The 13889-nt window shown below is 40.6% G+C and overlaps 3 protein-coding genes across 3 annotated transcripts; all 3 read left to right on the forward strand.

Moving 5' to 3' along the window:
- Positions 1-240: 240 nt before the first annotated feature.
- On the forward strand, positions 241-2336 carry BJ212DRAFT_1304849 (uncharacterized protein; the record flags this gene model as incomplete). The annotated part of the gene is made up of 10 exons (XM_041333681.1): positions 241-280; positions 358-474; positions 599-750; positions 879-1037; positions 1221-1372; positions 1545-1594; positions 1818-1883; positions 1912-2035; positions 2079-2191; positions 2218-2336. The coding sequence occupies 10 exons, from the start codon at positions 241-243 to the stop codon at positions 2334-2336; spliced, it is 1092 nt and encodes a 363-aa protein (XP_041186242.1).
- A 1037-nt stretch (positions 2337-3373) lies between these two features.
- BJ212DRAFT_1487391 (uncharacterized protein) lies at positions 3374-5484 on the forward strand (the record flags this gene model as incomplete). The annotated part of the gene is made up of 5 exons (XM_041341274.1): positions 3374-3431; positions 3481-3753; positions 3813-3873; positions 5166-5243; positions 5301-5484. The coding sequence occupies 5 exons, from the start codon at positions 3374-3376 to the stop codon at positions 5482-5484; spliced, it is 654 nt and encodes a 217-aa protein (XP_041186243.1).
- Positions 5485-7727: 2243 nt separating this feature from the next.
- Positions 7728-8804, forward strand: BJ212DRAFT_1304851 (uncharacterized protein; the record flags this gene model as incomplete). The annotated part of the gene is made up of 5 exons (XM_041333682.1): positions 7728-7750; positions 7829-8174; positions 8217-8379; positions 8619-8653; positions 8775-8804. 5 exons carry the CDS (start codon positions 7728-7730, stop codon positions 8802-8804), a joined length of 597 nt encoding a protein of 198 aa, XP_041186244.1.
- Between the last annotated feature and the right edge of the window lie 5085 nt (positions 8805-13889).

The raw sequence follows: 13889 nt of genomic DNA on the forward strand, positions 1-13889 counted from the left end.
ATTTGAGATGTCTATTATCAGCTGTCTATATATATCATGCACCAGGTTAGAGTATTTGATACAACAAGTATATACTTTTTGGCAAGAATTAAAGACATGTGTGCATCAAACACAAGGCAGTTCAGGGCAGGAGGGAAAATAATGAGTAAGCAATGATTTAAGATGATCAATAAGACCAAGGGCTAATAATACTCTGAATCTACTGATCACACAACATTCTGATAATAACACAATGCTGCCATGCAAAGGAAAGGCAAAAAAGAATGTCACAGAATCACCGGTGAGTGACATATACTGAAGGGGAGAGAAGCAATGATTTTATTAAAGCAATCCAACAACTTACAAAGTTAATAACAGGTAGGAATGCATTCAAATTGGATATGCATCCTGTCAAAGCCAAACAGAATAAGAATGACCAAGCTGCCAAAATCCAGCATTTAGACAAGGCACTTGAAACAGCTGAGATTGGTATTGGTAAAATTGACCTACTGCAGATGAAAAATTAGATAATGTTTAGCACCTATAATAACTGACCCCAGAAGTCAATGGAGGTGAACAAGATGTTAAGTTCATTTGAAAAACATGGGCTCCAATGGAGCAAAGTTGGGTACTCAGTGGTTTGAGCTACTTATGGATATCATGAAGACATATCTCCCCAACATACATGCCATCAACAGTGCTACAGCAGCATTGTTTCATGTGGTTGAGCATGCACAAGGAGTGCATACTAAGGAGTGCACTGTTCAAGCAGTGAGTTGAGACGAGGAAGGCAAAAGATGATGCACTCACCAATGAGTGTTCAGCAGATATGGACCACATTGTGGGAAGAATAATCAAATATGATGCTGCAACTGCATAACAACATGTTGACCCCAGAGGTGAAGAGCAAGATGGTCAAAAGGCCCATGACCAAAGCAGCCTGGCAAGTGCAATGGGGCAAAGCATCCAAGTTAATGGACACTAAGGCAACAGCACTGTTCAATACCATCAACTTGCACATAGGCAGAGGAGTGAAGAATATGCAGCCATCAACAATGGTGATATATGACATGCCAGCGGTGATAGTGACAGGATAGGACTGGTAAAGACCATCTATGAAGAAGAATGCAGTGCAAAAGGCCATACTGGTGACTGAAGGCATCATCCTGGAAATGAACTTTGCAGCCAAGTACTGATGCAAAGTGCTGTAAGATTCAATGGTGTGGAATCTGTGATTGCAGCTGGAAAAAGACATGAATCAGTATCTGCCTCAGAGCAAACTGAACCCTGTGACTGCAGGAGCACTGGCTTTCCTGCAATGGTGGACCTATTGGGATGGGATCAAAGTGCCAAAGCCATTAGTCAATGTGGAGCTGATGATGGACAAAGATATGTGGAAGGAGCAGTTTGAGACAAATTGCTGACTGGCAGCTGAAACAGTGGATTGGGACACCATCATCAAGTTGATGAACCAAATTGCTGCCATGCCAATGTCATGCATCTCACCCCACAAGAACAGCCCTATTGTGATGGAAGTAGCTGACATGCTGAACAAACTTGGGCAGGTGCATACATTTAACTCTAGCCCATCTAGAGGCAGCACTGGATGGGATGGGTTAGTATCTCTGCAGGTATCTGCTGCATCTGGAGTCATGTCTGGATGCACTGGCATCAATCAGGGTTTAACCCCATCAGTCACTGTGCATTGAGAGTAGTATCTTGATGCAGGGGAGACAATGACTCTAATCTGTGTTTTTGGAGGCTAAGTGGTTGCTCACTCTGCACTTAACAGACACTTGCATTCATCATGTCTCACATACATCTTTGACAGTCAACAGGGATAGACACCTATCAATTCAATCCCTGCATCCATGCAACTGACCTCAGTCTCCCTAGAATTAAAGGTGAGAAGGATGTGTACAGTTGACATAGACATAGATGAAGCTGATGGACAGAGTGGCCAAGACATGGATGGAGATGAGGAAGAGGGTCAACAGGATGATGATGATGATGAAGAGCAGACTGAGGACAATGACCCTCCCCTGCATCCTGCAATGTCTAAACCTTGAGTGAAATCAACATCTAAGGTCAAGGAACAGTATACACCAGGCAAGGGTAAAGGCAAGCCACCCAATCATCCTGAGTTGCCAAAGCAAACAGTTGATGTTTTGGAAAACAAAGGCAAAGGCAAGTGTCACACCTACTAAACAATGTAAAATATACTGACCTTGATGACAGGGTTGGATGCATCAAATGAGGACATCAACATACAGGGTGCAGAGGATACCATTAATGAACCTGTCTGCCCCAAACCTCACCCCAAACCTATAGCATGCAAGACATGCAATCCTGGTTAGTACCTTGTGCATCCAGATATGACACTGTATGAGGCTTACCTATAAATTCCTATTTCAGTCCCACCTTGTGATGATCCTGCATGTACATGTTCAGTGCATATACACTCTAATCTAGATGTGGTGTAGAGAATGAGATTTCTCCAGGTGTAGATTGCACATATTTCAACTCATGACAATTAGTCTAGTGTATAACTCACTCTCTGACTATCCTATGAAATATACAAGAGGTGCAATGCTTTCCCACTATGACATCACATATGTGCTTAGCACACTCTTCCCACACTTGGTCATACTTTGTTGCACAGCATCCTGAAGCCTCCATCCATTGTCCAACCAGTTCCCTAGTGAGTCCTTTTCATTTATTTCTCACTGTCAGACCATGTCTGGTATTGTATGATATTTTATTTCATCATAGACCCTTATTTACATCATTTACATACACTCAGTGCTTCCTATTTGCTTCTGAGCCCTGGGAGTGCACCTAGGCACAGCTGACCTATTGCCTAGGAAATTTTCATAGAACCACTATCAGGTCAGTAGTCATCTAGAGTCAGAATCTATCATCTTCAGTCAGTATGCATTAGTCGTTGCCCTAGCCCTCAGCAGCAAGTCCATTATCATTAGTCATCACTCAGCAGCCTCAGTTCATGTCTTCATACCCTCTACCAGTTTATATATGTCCACACACCACATGTGCCTTATTCCCATGCTTTGCACTCCTATGTGCTCAACATTCCTGTGCGTGCTTTACCAGAGTTGACTTAGCATCACTTTGTGGATATTTGTTTTCCTTGCTTCTCCTAAGGGTCAAACACACTGCTTGGCACACTTTGACTAACATTTAGAGAGTTAGAGGCTTTTCTCTCACCCCAGAGTGAGAGCCTTCTTTCTTTCTTCTGCTCTGCAAGCTAGTAGAGTAGTTGAACCTTTAGTAGATAACTAACATGTGCATCTTTTGTGATCATCCAGACCTGTTCACTCCACCTGGCAAAAGTATGTGTTGCATATCCAGTTCTGACCCTGCCTGAGGCTGATACATGCATGACCCTTTCACTGTTGACTACAACCCCACAGAACAACTCACACAACAGCAAGGTAAGTGCTCATACAAAGTTAACACCAGATGTGCCCTAACCCTTCACAGACAATGATGGTGACCATGAGATGCTAGATGTGCTTCCTTGTCTGGATTTCTCTGGCCCACCTCATCCAGTGTTGGTCCTGGATGTGGTGCATAACTTAAACAAAGGTATTGACAACATCAATCTTGATACACCTAGCCCACTCTCCAGCATTGTCAACAAACAGACATCATGCACTCAAGATCACACTGAGGACACTGACAATGCTACACAGATCATGACAGATGCCCAGCTACCTGCCAAACTTGATACCTATGAAAGCCAGCATTGTAGTGGTAAGTCTTTCTTCATCCACCTTTGTGATGAAAGTAGAACCTAACTCCCTGGATGTCAGTGTGTCCCAAACATGTGCCCACTCCCTGTGCTACTCCAACATCTTCTTGTGATCCTTCCAAGTCTGCTTGTGGTTGGGGTGCTACACCCTTTTGTATTGTTAGGTTGTCTGTTGCTCCATCAGAGGCCTCTTCCTCCTTTAAGTGTTCTCACAATCATGCTTTGAATGGTCTATATCCTTTTGCTCTGTGTTTACCTTGTCTGATATCCCTTATTATTCATTCAATGTATGTATGTACTTGCAGTCCTCCCTTTACTGGACGACAAGAAGAAATGCAAATGCTCCAATGTTTGAGCTGAATCATCCACTGATGTCATTGACACCCTTCCTGACTTCTAAATCTCATACTCTTGCTTGTTTTCATTCACTCTTGTTGACTTTTCCTTTGTTGTTATATCATTGTTCTTTACATTTGAGCTGTTCTCCCTTCTTGTCCCACACATTCAACTGTGTGCTGTTCTTTGCTATCCAAGTTCAACTACACATTTTCATCTTTACTGTCTCATCTGTTTTGTGATCATATCATATTACAGGAGTTATACTCAGAAATTTGTCTACAATGCTATGCTATTCACTCATGGGCTGTCAATTGTCCACCTGACTTGAACAATTGGAGCCCAGGTGATTGACTTAAGACATACTGAACCATCTGGTGACCAGCTGTATTTCAACACATGTGTTGTGCACTGACAGTGGATGCTTATACTGCACCAAGTCAGCCCAGACCTATTTCATATCATCAGAAACTGCATTTTTCTTTGTGGTTACCATCCCAAAGGTTTGTACAGCCAGCATTCTTTCTTTGAATTTCTGATGTTTCATTTTCTCTACCTTGTCTTTCAATGCTCTTCATATCATTGTTCCCTATTCTGTATTCTGCACTGTCTACATTAACGATTTCAATTATATCTTGCTTCCGGTTGCTCTTCATTTTCAGATCCCAAGGTCTGGCTCATTTGTCTTTGCAAACTCTAACTATAAATTCAAGGCATGCTTCTATTTGCCTGTTCTGAATGGCTGGTTTCCCTACACTCTACTCTTATGCTCCCAGACAGACAAGTCCAGTGAGTGGTATGTCCTTCCTGTGACTATATTCTGTTATCTTCTTTTCCCATCATGACCATGCTCAGCAGACAATAGATTGAGTCTATTCATATATCATTTAGAGTTAGCATTCTGACATCATCATTGTGTGAGCTATTTGACCCAAGTTCTGGACCATTCATTCATTCATCGTCTGTCCTGTCTTCCTTTGTAAAGTTAAATTGATCATCTGAGTCTGAAGTCACTTGTTCATATATATTTGTGCTGACCCTGACACAAACATAGCTTTTATATCTGATTTTATTGCAGGTGTCCTCATACCTCATTGTTTCATTCATACACCCCCACTCATTTCATGATGGACCCTAACTCTGACCTTGCTTATATGTGAGCCTTCCCTGTTTCTGTTCTCGTCAATGTACTTTCTGACTTTTTTGTTGTCAGGTCCAATGAAGACTTTGATTTGGATGATGATATTGATATTTATACTGCAGCTCCCTGTCCATTTGATCTTGATGACATCCCTGTTGTGCAGGAGGTCAATGATGATAAAGCTGTTCCTCAAGATGCCATATTTGATGGGTTGTTCTTGCACCAGGAAGGTACTCCTGGCAATGGTCCCACCTAGGAGCAAACACCACTTACTATGCTCAACCTCTCCAGCCTTGAGAGGATGTTTCATCTTAAGGACTGTGCCTCTGCTATCAAGCTCCTTCATTTTTTGTGTTAATGTAATTCTCGACCCCAACCTTAAGTTGTACAGTGATGATCCCAAGCTTTTGTGGAAAGGCTCTAAGCACTAACACATTTCTCCCAAATACCCTTGCTGATCACAATTACACCCTTACCCTGAATCTACATCTTCAGTCTTGTCAGTTTTGTCCAGAGTTTGGCAAACTCAGATTCAATCTCACAGGTTCAATGATGGCTATTGGAGAGAGTCAGTTGACTGAGTTGTGGCTGGGCTTCTGTCCTATCAGCAACATTGAAGATATTGACCTTGCCAATAAGAGTCCTTTTCTCAGTGAGAAGCATGGCAATACTCATTTGATGTCCATGCATTATCACATGGGCCTCATGTTCCTTGCTGCCCTTCTCAGTCAGATTCCTTCAATGCCCATCCACATCATATATTCATATGGACCTCACTCGGACTTCCATGAGTGGAAGATTGAAGATGTGACTAATTGTTACAATACACCCTGCCCTGCTGTACTTTTTCTTCTCTCATCTCTATTACTTCCATCTGACTCATGCTTACACTTACTATATTACATCATGTGCCACTACTGCCACCATTAGATGCTGTCTATGTGTCTGTCTATGTGTTCATTTCCTTTCTTGTATCTCTGACTTCATCACTTCATCCATATTAGGCATATGCTCATATTCTTACTTACTCACACCTGCCCTAAACCCTTCATAGTTATTCCCTATAAATATGTGACTCTATCCTGTATAGTTCTTTACTTTAATCTTACTGGGTTTTACCTGGAACTTCCTTCACTTAGGACTACCAATCCTAAGTCGTCTGAACTGTACTTTAAGTCAGAGGCACTCCCTCTGTCTTAGCTTACCTTGAACATTTGGCTTATCACCTTATGTAGAATCTCAACAGAGGTCCTGATTCTTATTGAGTTGTCTGTTGTTAGAACTATCCTAGTTTGTAACACTAATGTACTGTACATATGTTCCACCATGTTTTTTTCTCTTGCTCCCCATGTCCAGAGCCATACCTGGATGGGAGAATATCAGTATCTCTCATAGGTCTGACCCAACCAGATCCAGCTCTGAATGGGCATTGTTATTTATTGTCCTGCACTTCTGATTATTATGATCACTGCTGCTAATGTCTCATTTTTTCAATGTGTTTGTCTTGATCAGTGACCAGCATATGATCACCTTGTGCTTGCAGGATGTCTTGCTGCTCATCTAGATTGTCATATGCCATTCTGGACCCTCAACTCTAAATCCACTTCTCTGGACATCTGGATCTCAAATGATCTGATCTATCTTTATCTTCCTTCCAGAATCCAAACTCTATATCAGTGCCCAACCCCATTTAGACTTCCCCTGTCTCCAGACTCCAGTTAACCATGTTTCCCTTCTGATTATTGATCCATTACATACATTTCATTTCCAGTGTTCATTATTTGTGATCTGTCCTACTTACTAATAGACTTTGCATATGCTTCATACATAGCCTTTGTGTTTGCTGACTGATTCCTATATGATACCTACAGTATATAGACCTCCTGTAACTCTTGGAAATACTTCAGTTTGAATATCATCTTAGTTCCTGCTCATTCCTGTGTCCTCCAGACTTGAGCCAAGTCTCTTGTCATATTCTGAGTCTTAGGATTGCATCCTAGACTACATCTCCAACTCTACCTTAGGGTAGTCTATCCCCTGTTAGTTTCTAGTCTGGACTTTGTCCAGATTAGCCTTATCCACTTGTCCAAGTAACATCTGGACGTCCGTCGGATTTATCTCATGTTTCAGATCCAGATGTCCGTTATCCGCCCTAGTCAAATCCCAGGAAACTCTGGATGACTATTCTAGCCCCTGGAAATTAAGGGCACATACTTAGGAAAGGGGCACAGCATACAAGCTGAGGCCAAGCCCTTGTGATCTGACTCCCTTGAGCACACAACCTTAACACAGATGATGAAGATTCAATATGATGATTTCATTGCTAATGCACTCCCATCTTGGTTGAAGGATGGGTGGCTTTAACAGCACATCCCTGTATCTGTCACCTGTCATTACAGGCAAAACTAGCCTATCACCAGTTCTGACCAACATGCTCTTCATGTGGAGGCTTGAAACTGGAACCTTGAATGTGATTACAGTCACATTTGTTACTTGTCCATGGCCATTGCCACCCATATATTGTGTGTCTTTCACTCTTATTTATAATATGACATTAACAGCTGATATCCCTTCCTCTATGTAATTTTAATCTGATTCAGTTGTGAGGTCATAAGAGGCTGGGTCAAGGTTCCTGTCAATAATATTCTTGCTATACACAATGTCATATACAACTCTCTGGATCCTGATGTCAGGCAGCCTGTGGACCTTCTAACACTTCCTCTCTGCAAAGCAGCAACCTGTAAGGAGATCAATGTCCATAATGAGGATGGTTGCTGCATCCCTTGTTTGATGGGTAGGACTCATGTGGATGCCCCCAAATGTGGTATTCTCATTAACCTGGAAATAATTCCTCAGCTGTTCTCTTTGCATGTTGCTCATGATGAGTACCTAGATGTGGACACAGATATTCTTGACATTGACAATGAGCACACTGCGAAGATCAATGTGTATCCTTAAGTTATCTTGCACAAGTATGGCCACCTGCAGGCTGATTCTATTCTCCCTCACTTCAAGACATTCATCAGAAAGGTTCAAATGAATATAACATGTGGTCAACAACATCCCAACAGAATGGATGATGACAATAATGACATCAACATGGTGCTAAATGATGGAAAACCAATACCCCCTGCCATTATTGCATCTGCCTGTCAGTTCTATAACAAGATATTACATCAGATTCGGCCCAATGCTGGCCTTTATGAAGTCCAGCAAGGATGTATCACCTCTGCCTTGTCTGGAGCCTATGTCTGAGGCAGCACAAAGCATGTGCATAGTGCCATCATGCATAACTGTTGCCTCTCCTTGCCTCATCAGTGCTACAATGACTCCATCAAGCTTGACAATGTGCCACATGACCTGTGCCTCAAAAATATCTATATTTTGCAGCTTGGATCCATGGATCCTGCAAAGAGAAATGGAATGTGAGTCACCTGCATCATCTTCACTAGTAATCTGTGTGCTGACTATTGTCTCACTTCATCAGGTCCATTTATCTTGATGTCATCATCCCTCTAGCCTGTGCATTATGTAGCATTTTTCTAGGTAGGTTGGGTTGAGGAACAGGTTTTCTAGAGGTTTTTTACTAATAAAGATGTATATATGCAGTAATCTAGATGTGCAAGGTATAAAAACAAGTACCCATCTAGAGCTGGCACTATATGTGGTGAAAAATATAGTAATCTAAAGTACAAGTTGATAAATACAGTAACCCATCTAGGGCTGACACTACATGTGGTGAAAAATGTAGTAATCCAAAGTACAAGTTGATAAATAAAGTACCCATCTAGGGCTGACACTACATGCAGAGAAATTGTAATAACCTAAAGTACAAGGTAAATCATTAATGGTAATTAACACATAAAGTGTCCATCTACAGCTGACACTACATGCAGCAAATAAAATGACATGTCATTTTTATAGCATGTTATGTATTGTGAATAACATGCCCACATCTACAATTGTTCTCGATGTAGCAGAAGATGCACATATCAAGATCTATATGTGAAATTGCTATATTAAGTAATTAGCTATGTATCAGAAGCAATAATATTAAGTATTGATAAACATATATACTAGTAGAATAATAAAGATTGATGCACCAGTGGCTTTGGTACATCAGCCATAAGGCAGTTCAGGGCAGGAGGGACAGGAGTCAGCAGGGTATTTACAGCCCATACTGTTATATAGATATATCCTAAGTGGACTATAGCCCTAAAAGTCCAATACATCTTTAAGTCTAGTTATCCACCCAGCTGGGATATATCCATTCTCACCAGATATCACAGCTGCATTTTTCGCATTTTTTGCATTTTTGAAACTCAGCTATTTTTCAAATGTCAGGACACATTCCAGATTTGGTAGGGGATATATTCCTATGTTATGACCGCAATTTTGGCTTCCAAAAGTGGAAATTCACAAAACACATCCTATTTTGGTCACTTCCTTATATCAGGGCTTCCCCACATTTTATTCCTACACTCCACACTTTCGCATTTTTCAGCCACACAGTGTAGGAATTACACCACAACATCCAAAACATCACCTAATATGGTATATCTGTTAAGCTTGCATGCTCAAGGGGGTCAGATCACAAGGGCTTGGCCTCAGCTCATATGCTGTGCCCCTTTCCCAAGTATATGCCCTTAATTTCCGGGGGCTAGAACAGTCATCCAGAGTTTCTGGGATTTGACTAGGGCGGACAACAGACATCCAGATCTGAAATGTGGGATAAATCTGACAGACGTCTGGATGTTACTTGGGCAAGTGGATAAGACTAATCTGGATGAAGTCTGGACTAGAAACTAATAGAGGATAGACTACCTTAAGGTAGAGTCAGAAATGTAGTCTAGGATGCAATCCTAAGACTTGAAATATGACAAGAGACTTGTCTCGAGTCTGGAGGACACAGGAATGAGCAGGAACTAAGATGATATTTGAACTGGAATATTTCCAAGAGTTACAGGAGGTTTATATACTGTAGGTATCATATAGGGATCAATCAGCAAACATAAAGGCTATGTATAAAGCATATGCAAAGTCTATTAGTAAGTAGGACAGATCACAAATAATGAACACTGGAAATGAAATGTATGTAATGGATCAATAATCAGAAGGGAAACATGGTTAACTGGAGTCTGGAGACAGGGGCAGTCTAAATGGGGTTGGGTGCTGATATAGGGTTTGGATTCTGGAAGGAAGATAAAGATAGATCAGATCATTTGAGATCCAGATATCCAGAGAAGCAGATTTAGAGTTGAGAGTCCAGAATGGCATATGACAATATCCCACAATTTTAATCATTCCCACACCCTCCCCACCTCACTGCAGCTTCACCACCACACCACAATAGCTTCCCCTTCATATATAAGTAGTAGTTTGGCATATATGTGTATAACATTTTCGCATTTTTGCTTCTTTGATAGGGAAGTGTTCCATGGCATTCAGAACATGTTTAGTATTATATATAAAGAGATTCCAATTTGTATTTTGCCACCTGAAGCACTCTACAACAACAGATGTAGCATATATACATGAAAATACAAAATATGTTCCCATGTGTTTATTTCTAGGTGGATATACTTGAAAGCTTTATCCACAACATCTATTCATCAGCAGGAACAATGTATCAGGAGTCCAGGACCATAGGACAAGACCCTGTGATGCAGTATACCCACCCTCTCCTGCTGGTTTACCCCCTGTGAAAAATTTTCCTGTGGGACCAGACCTCAAGGATGGTATGGGATCTATTCCTATGCATATTTAAAGTATATCTATCACCTAGCTACCATAGGAAACCTATAGGGTCCTTCAACAGGCACAAAAATATGGAAAATCGCATTTTTGACGTTCTTGATGTTTTTTAGTATCTCACCATTGCACATATGATCCAACCTGCTCATATGTCATCAGTTATACATATATATATGCTTTGTATACCAAAGATCAGTTCAAAATAGGCCAGAGATTTGAGCTAGTGTGCATACTTGCTATTTTTACTGATAAGGGGTCCATACCTTCAAAACATCGAAATTTATTAACCAGACACCTAGAATACACTTCAAATGTATTAAGTATCATAGATCTCATTTTTCTAAACAATCAAACAAGAACTGAGTGCTGAGGAAGTGAAATAGATAAGAAATTGAGTGTGGGAAACTCAAGGACCCAAAACATCGAAAATGGTCAGTTGAGTTGGTGGTGGGACTTTAATGCTGCATCAACTTACTTTACCATCACATCCCTATATCTGCCACCCTCAGAGCAAAGTGTAGTATAGGTTCCATTGTGTAGTCTAACATATATCCTATTTAAATTTAATGAAATATTTGACCTACAATATATGTAAATGTGACTTTTGTGTGAAATGTGTTAATTGTCACTTTTCACACATATGTTCATTTGCTTCCCTTTCACTCAATACTGAATGGATCTTTCTTAAACTTTAGATCTATGATACTTAATACATTCGAAGTGCATTCCAGGTGTCCAATTAATAAATTTTGATATTTTGAAGGAATGAGCCCCTTATCAGTAGAAATTGCAAGTATGCACACTAGCTCAAACCTCTGGCCTATTTTGAACTGATCTTTGGCATAAAATCATATATATGCACAACTGATGATATATAAGCAGGTTGGATCATATGTGCAATGGTGAGATACTAAAAAACATCCAAAAAGTCAAAAATGCGATTTTCCATATTTTTGTGCCTGTTGAAGGACCCTATAGGTTTCCTGTGGTAGCTATGTGACAGATATACTCTAAATATACATAGAAATAGACCACCTACCATCCTTGAGGTCTGGTCCTACAGGAAAATTTTTCACAGGGGGTAAACCAGCAGGAGAGGGTGGGTATACTGCATCACAGGGTCTTGTCCTATGGTCCTGGACTCCTGATACATTGTTCCTACTGATGAATAGATGTTGTGGATACATTTTACAAGTATATCCACTCAGAAATAAATAAATGGGAACATATTTTGTGTTTTACTATATACAGGCTATATCTATTGATGTAGGGTGCTTTAGGGGGTCAAGCAAGTGAGGGAATCTATTCATATACACTACTGAATATGTCTTGGATACCATAGAACATCCTCTCATCAAAGGAACAAAAGTACGAAAATGTTCTGTACTCTAGGCTATGTTGGAAGGGCTCTGGATGAGGAGCAGGCACACAAATAATCAAAAAAGTGGTCTATTATATTATATTATATACATATATGCCAAACTACTACTTATATATGAAGGGGGAGCTATTGTGGTGTGGTGGTGAAGCCACCAGCCCCTGTAGCTATGATACATCAAGTCTGCTAACTACAAGTCACAGGTGATGCATCATCTATGCTTCTTAGCCTGATTTTTGATGCATTAGAACATGCTAAGTAGCAGACCTATGGTGTATGGCTTGGTCATGTGATGACCGCAGTTTTGGCTTCCAAAAGCGGAAATTCACTCATTTTGGTCACCCCCTCATGTCAGGCCTCCCCACATTATCCCCACACCTCACACCTCCGCATTTTTCAGCCACATAGTGTGGGAATTACCCCATAACACCTCAAACATCACCCAATTTGGTATATCCCACAATTATAATTATTCTCACACCCTCCCTACCTCACTGCAGCTTCACCAGCACACTACAATAGGTCCCTGTTCATATATGAGTAGTAGTTTAGTATATATATCCATGACATAATACAATAGACCGCTTTTTGTTTATTTGTGTGCCAACTCTTCCTCCAGGCCCCTTTCAAAATAGGGTAGGGTACAGAACACTTTCGCATTTTTGCCCCTTTGATAGGGAAGTGTCCCAGGGCATTCAGAACATGTTTATGAGTATATAAGAAGGGATTCCCATCCTTATTTGACCTGCTGAAGCATCCTACATCAATAGATATGGTATATATGCAGTAAATCACAAAATATGTTCTCATTTGATTATTTCTAGGTGGACAGACTCATAAAAATGATTGCCAGCATCTATTTAACAATGGGAACAATGTATAAGGAGCCCAGGACCATAGGAGAATGCCATGTTGCACAGTGTACCCCCTCTTCTGGTAGTTTACCTCCTGTGAAAATTTTTCCTGCAGGACCAGACCTCAAGGAGGGTGAGGGGCCTATTCCTATGTATATTTAGAGTATATCTATCATACAGCTAGCCTGTGATACATGCAGGATCCTTCTCCAGGAACAAAAGAATAGAAAACCGCATTTTTGATGTTTTTGATGCTTTTCAGTATTTCACCCTTGCCCACATGGCCCACCCAGCTCATATATCATCAGTTGTATAGGAAGCCAAAATTTGCGGTCATAACATAGGAATACCAAATCTGGAATATGTCCTGACATTTGAAAAATAGCTGAGTTTCAAAAATGCAAAAAATGCGAAAAATGCAGCTGTGATATCTGGTGAGAATGGATATATCCCAGCTAGGTGGATAACTAGACTTAAAGATGTATCAGACTTTTAGGGCTATAGTCCATTTAGATATATCCTTCTACCTATATCCTGTGGTATTTAATATTAAAGATTGATAAGAGTGAGGGTGGCACACATACCATACTGATCTTTCTGACACTCACTCAATGATAAGCTCATGGCCCTATGAAAATCTAAAGGAAAAAGAAAGAGGCAGGTACAGTAAGTAAG

This window comes from Suillus subaureus (assembly GCF_016647635.1).
Source record: "Suillus subaureus strain MN1 chromosome Unknown BJ212scaffold_80, whole genome shotgun sequence".
Classification (NCBI taxonomy): domain Eukaryota; kingdom Fungi; phylum Basidiomycota; class Agaricomycetes; order Boletales; family Suillaceae; genus Suillus; species Suillus subaureus.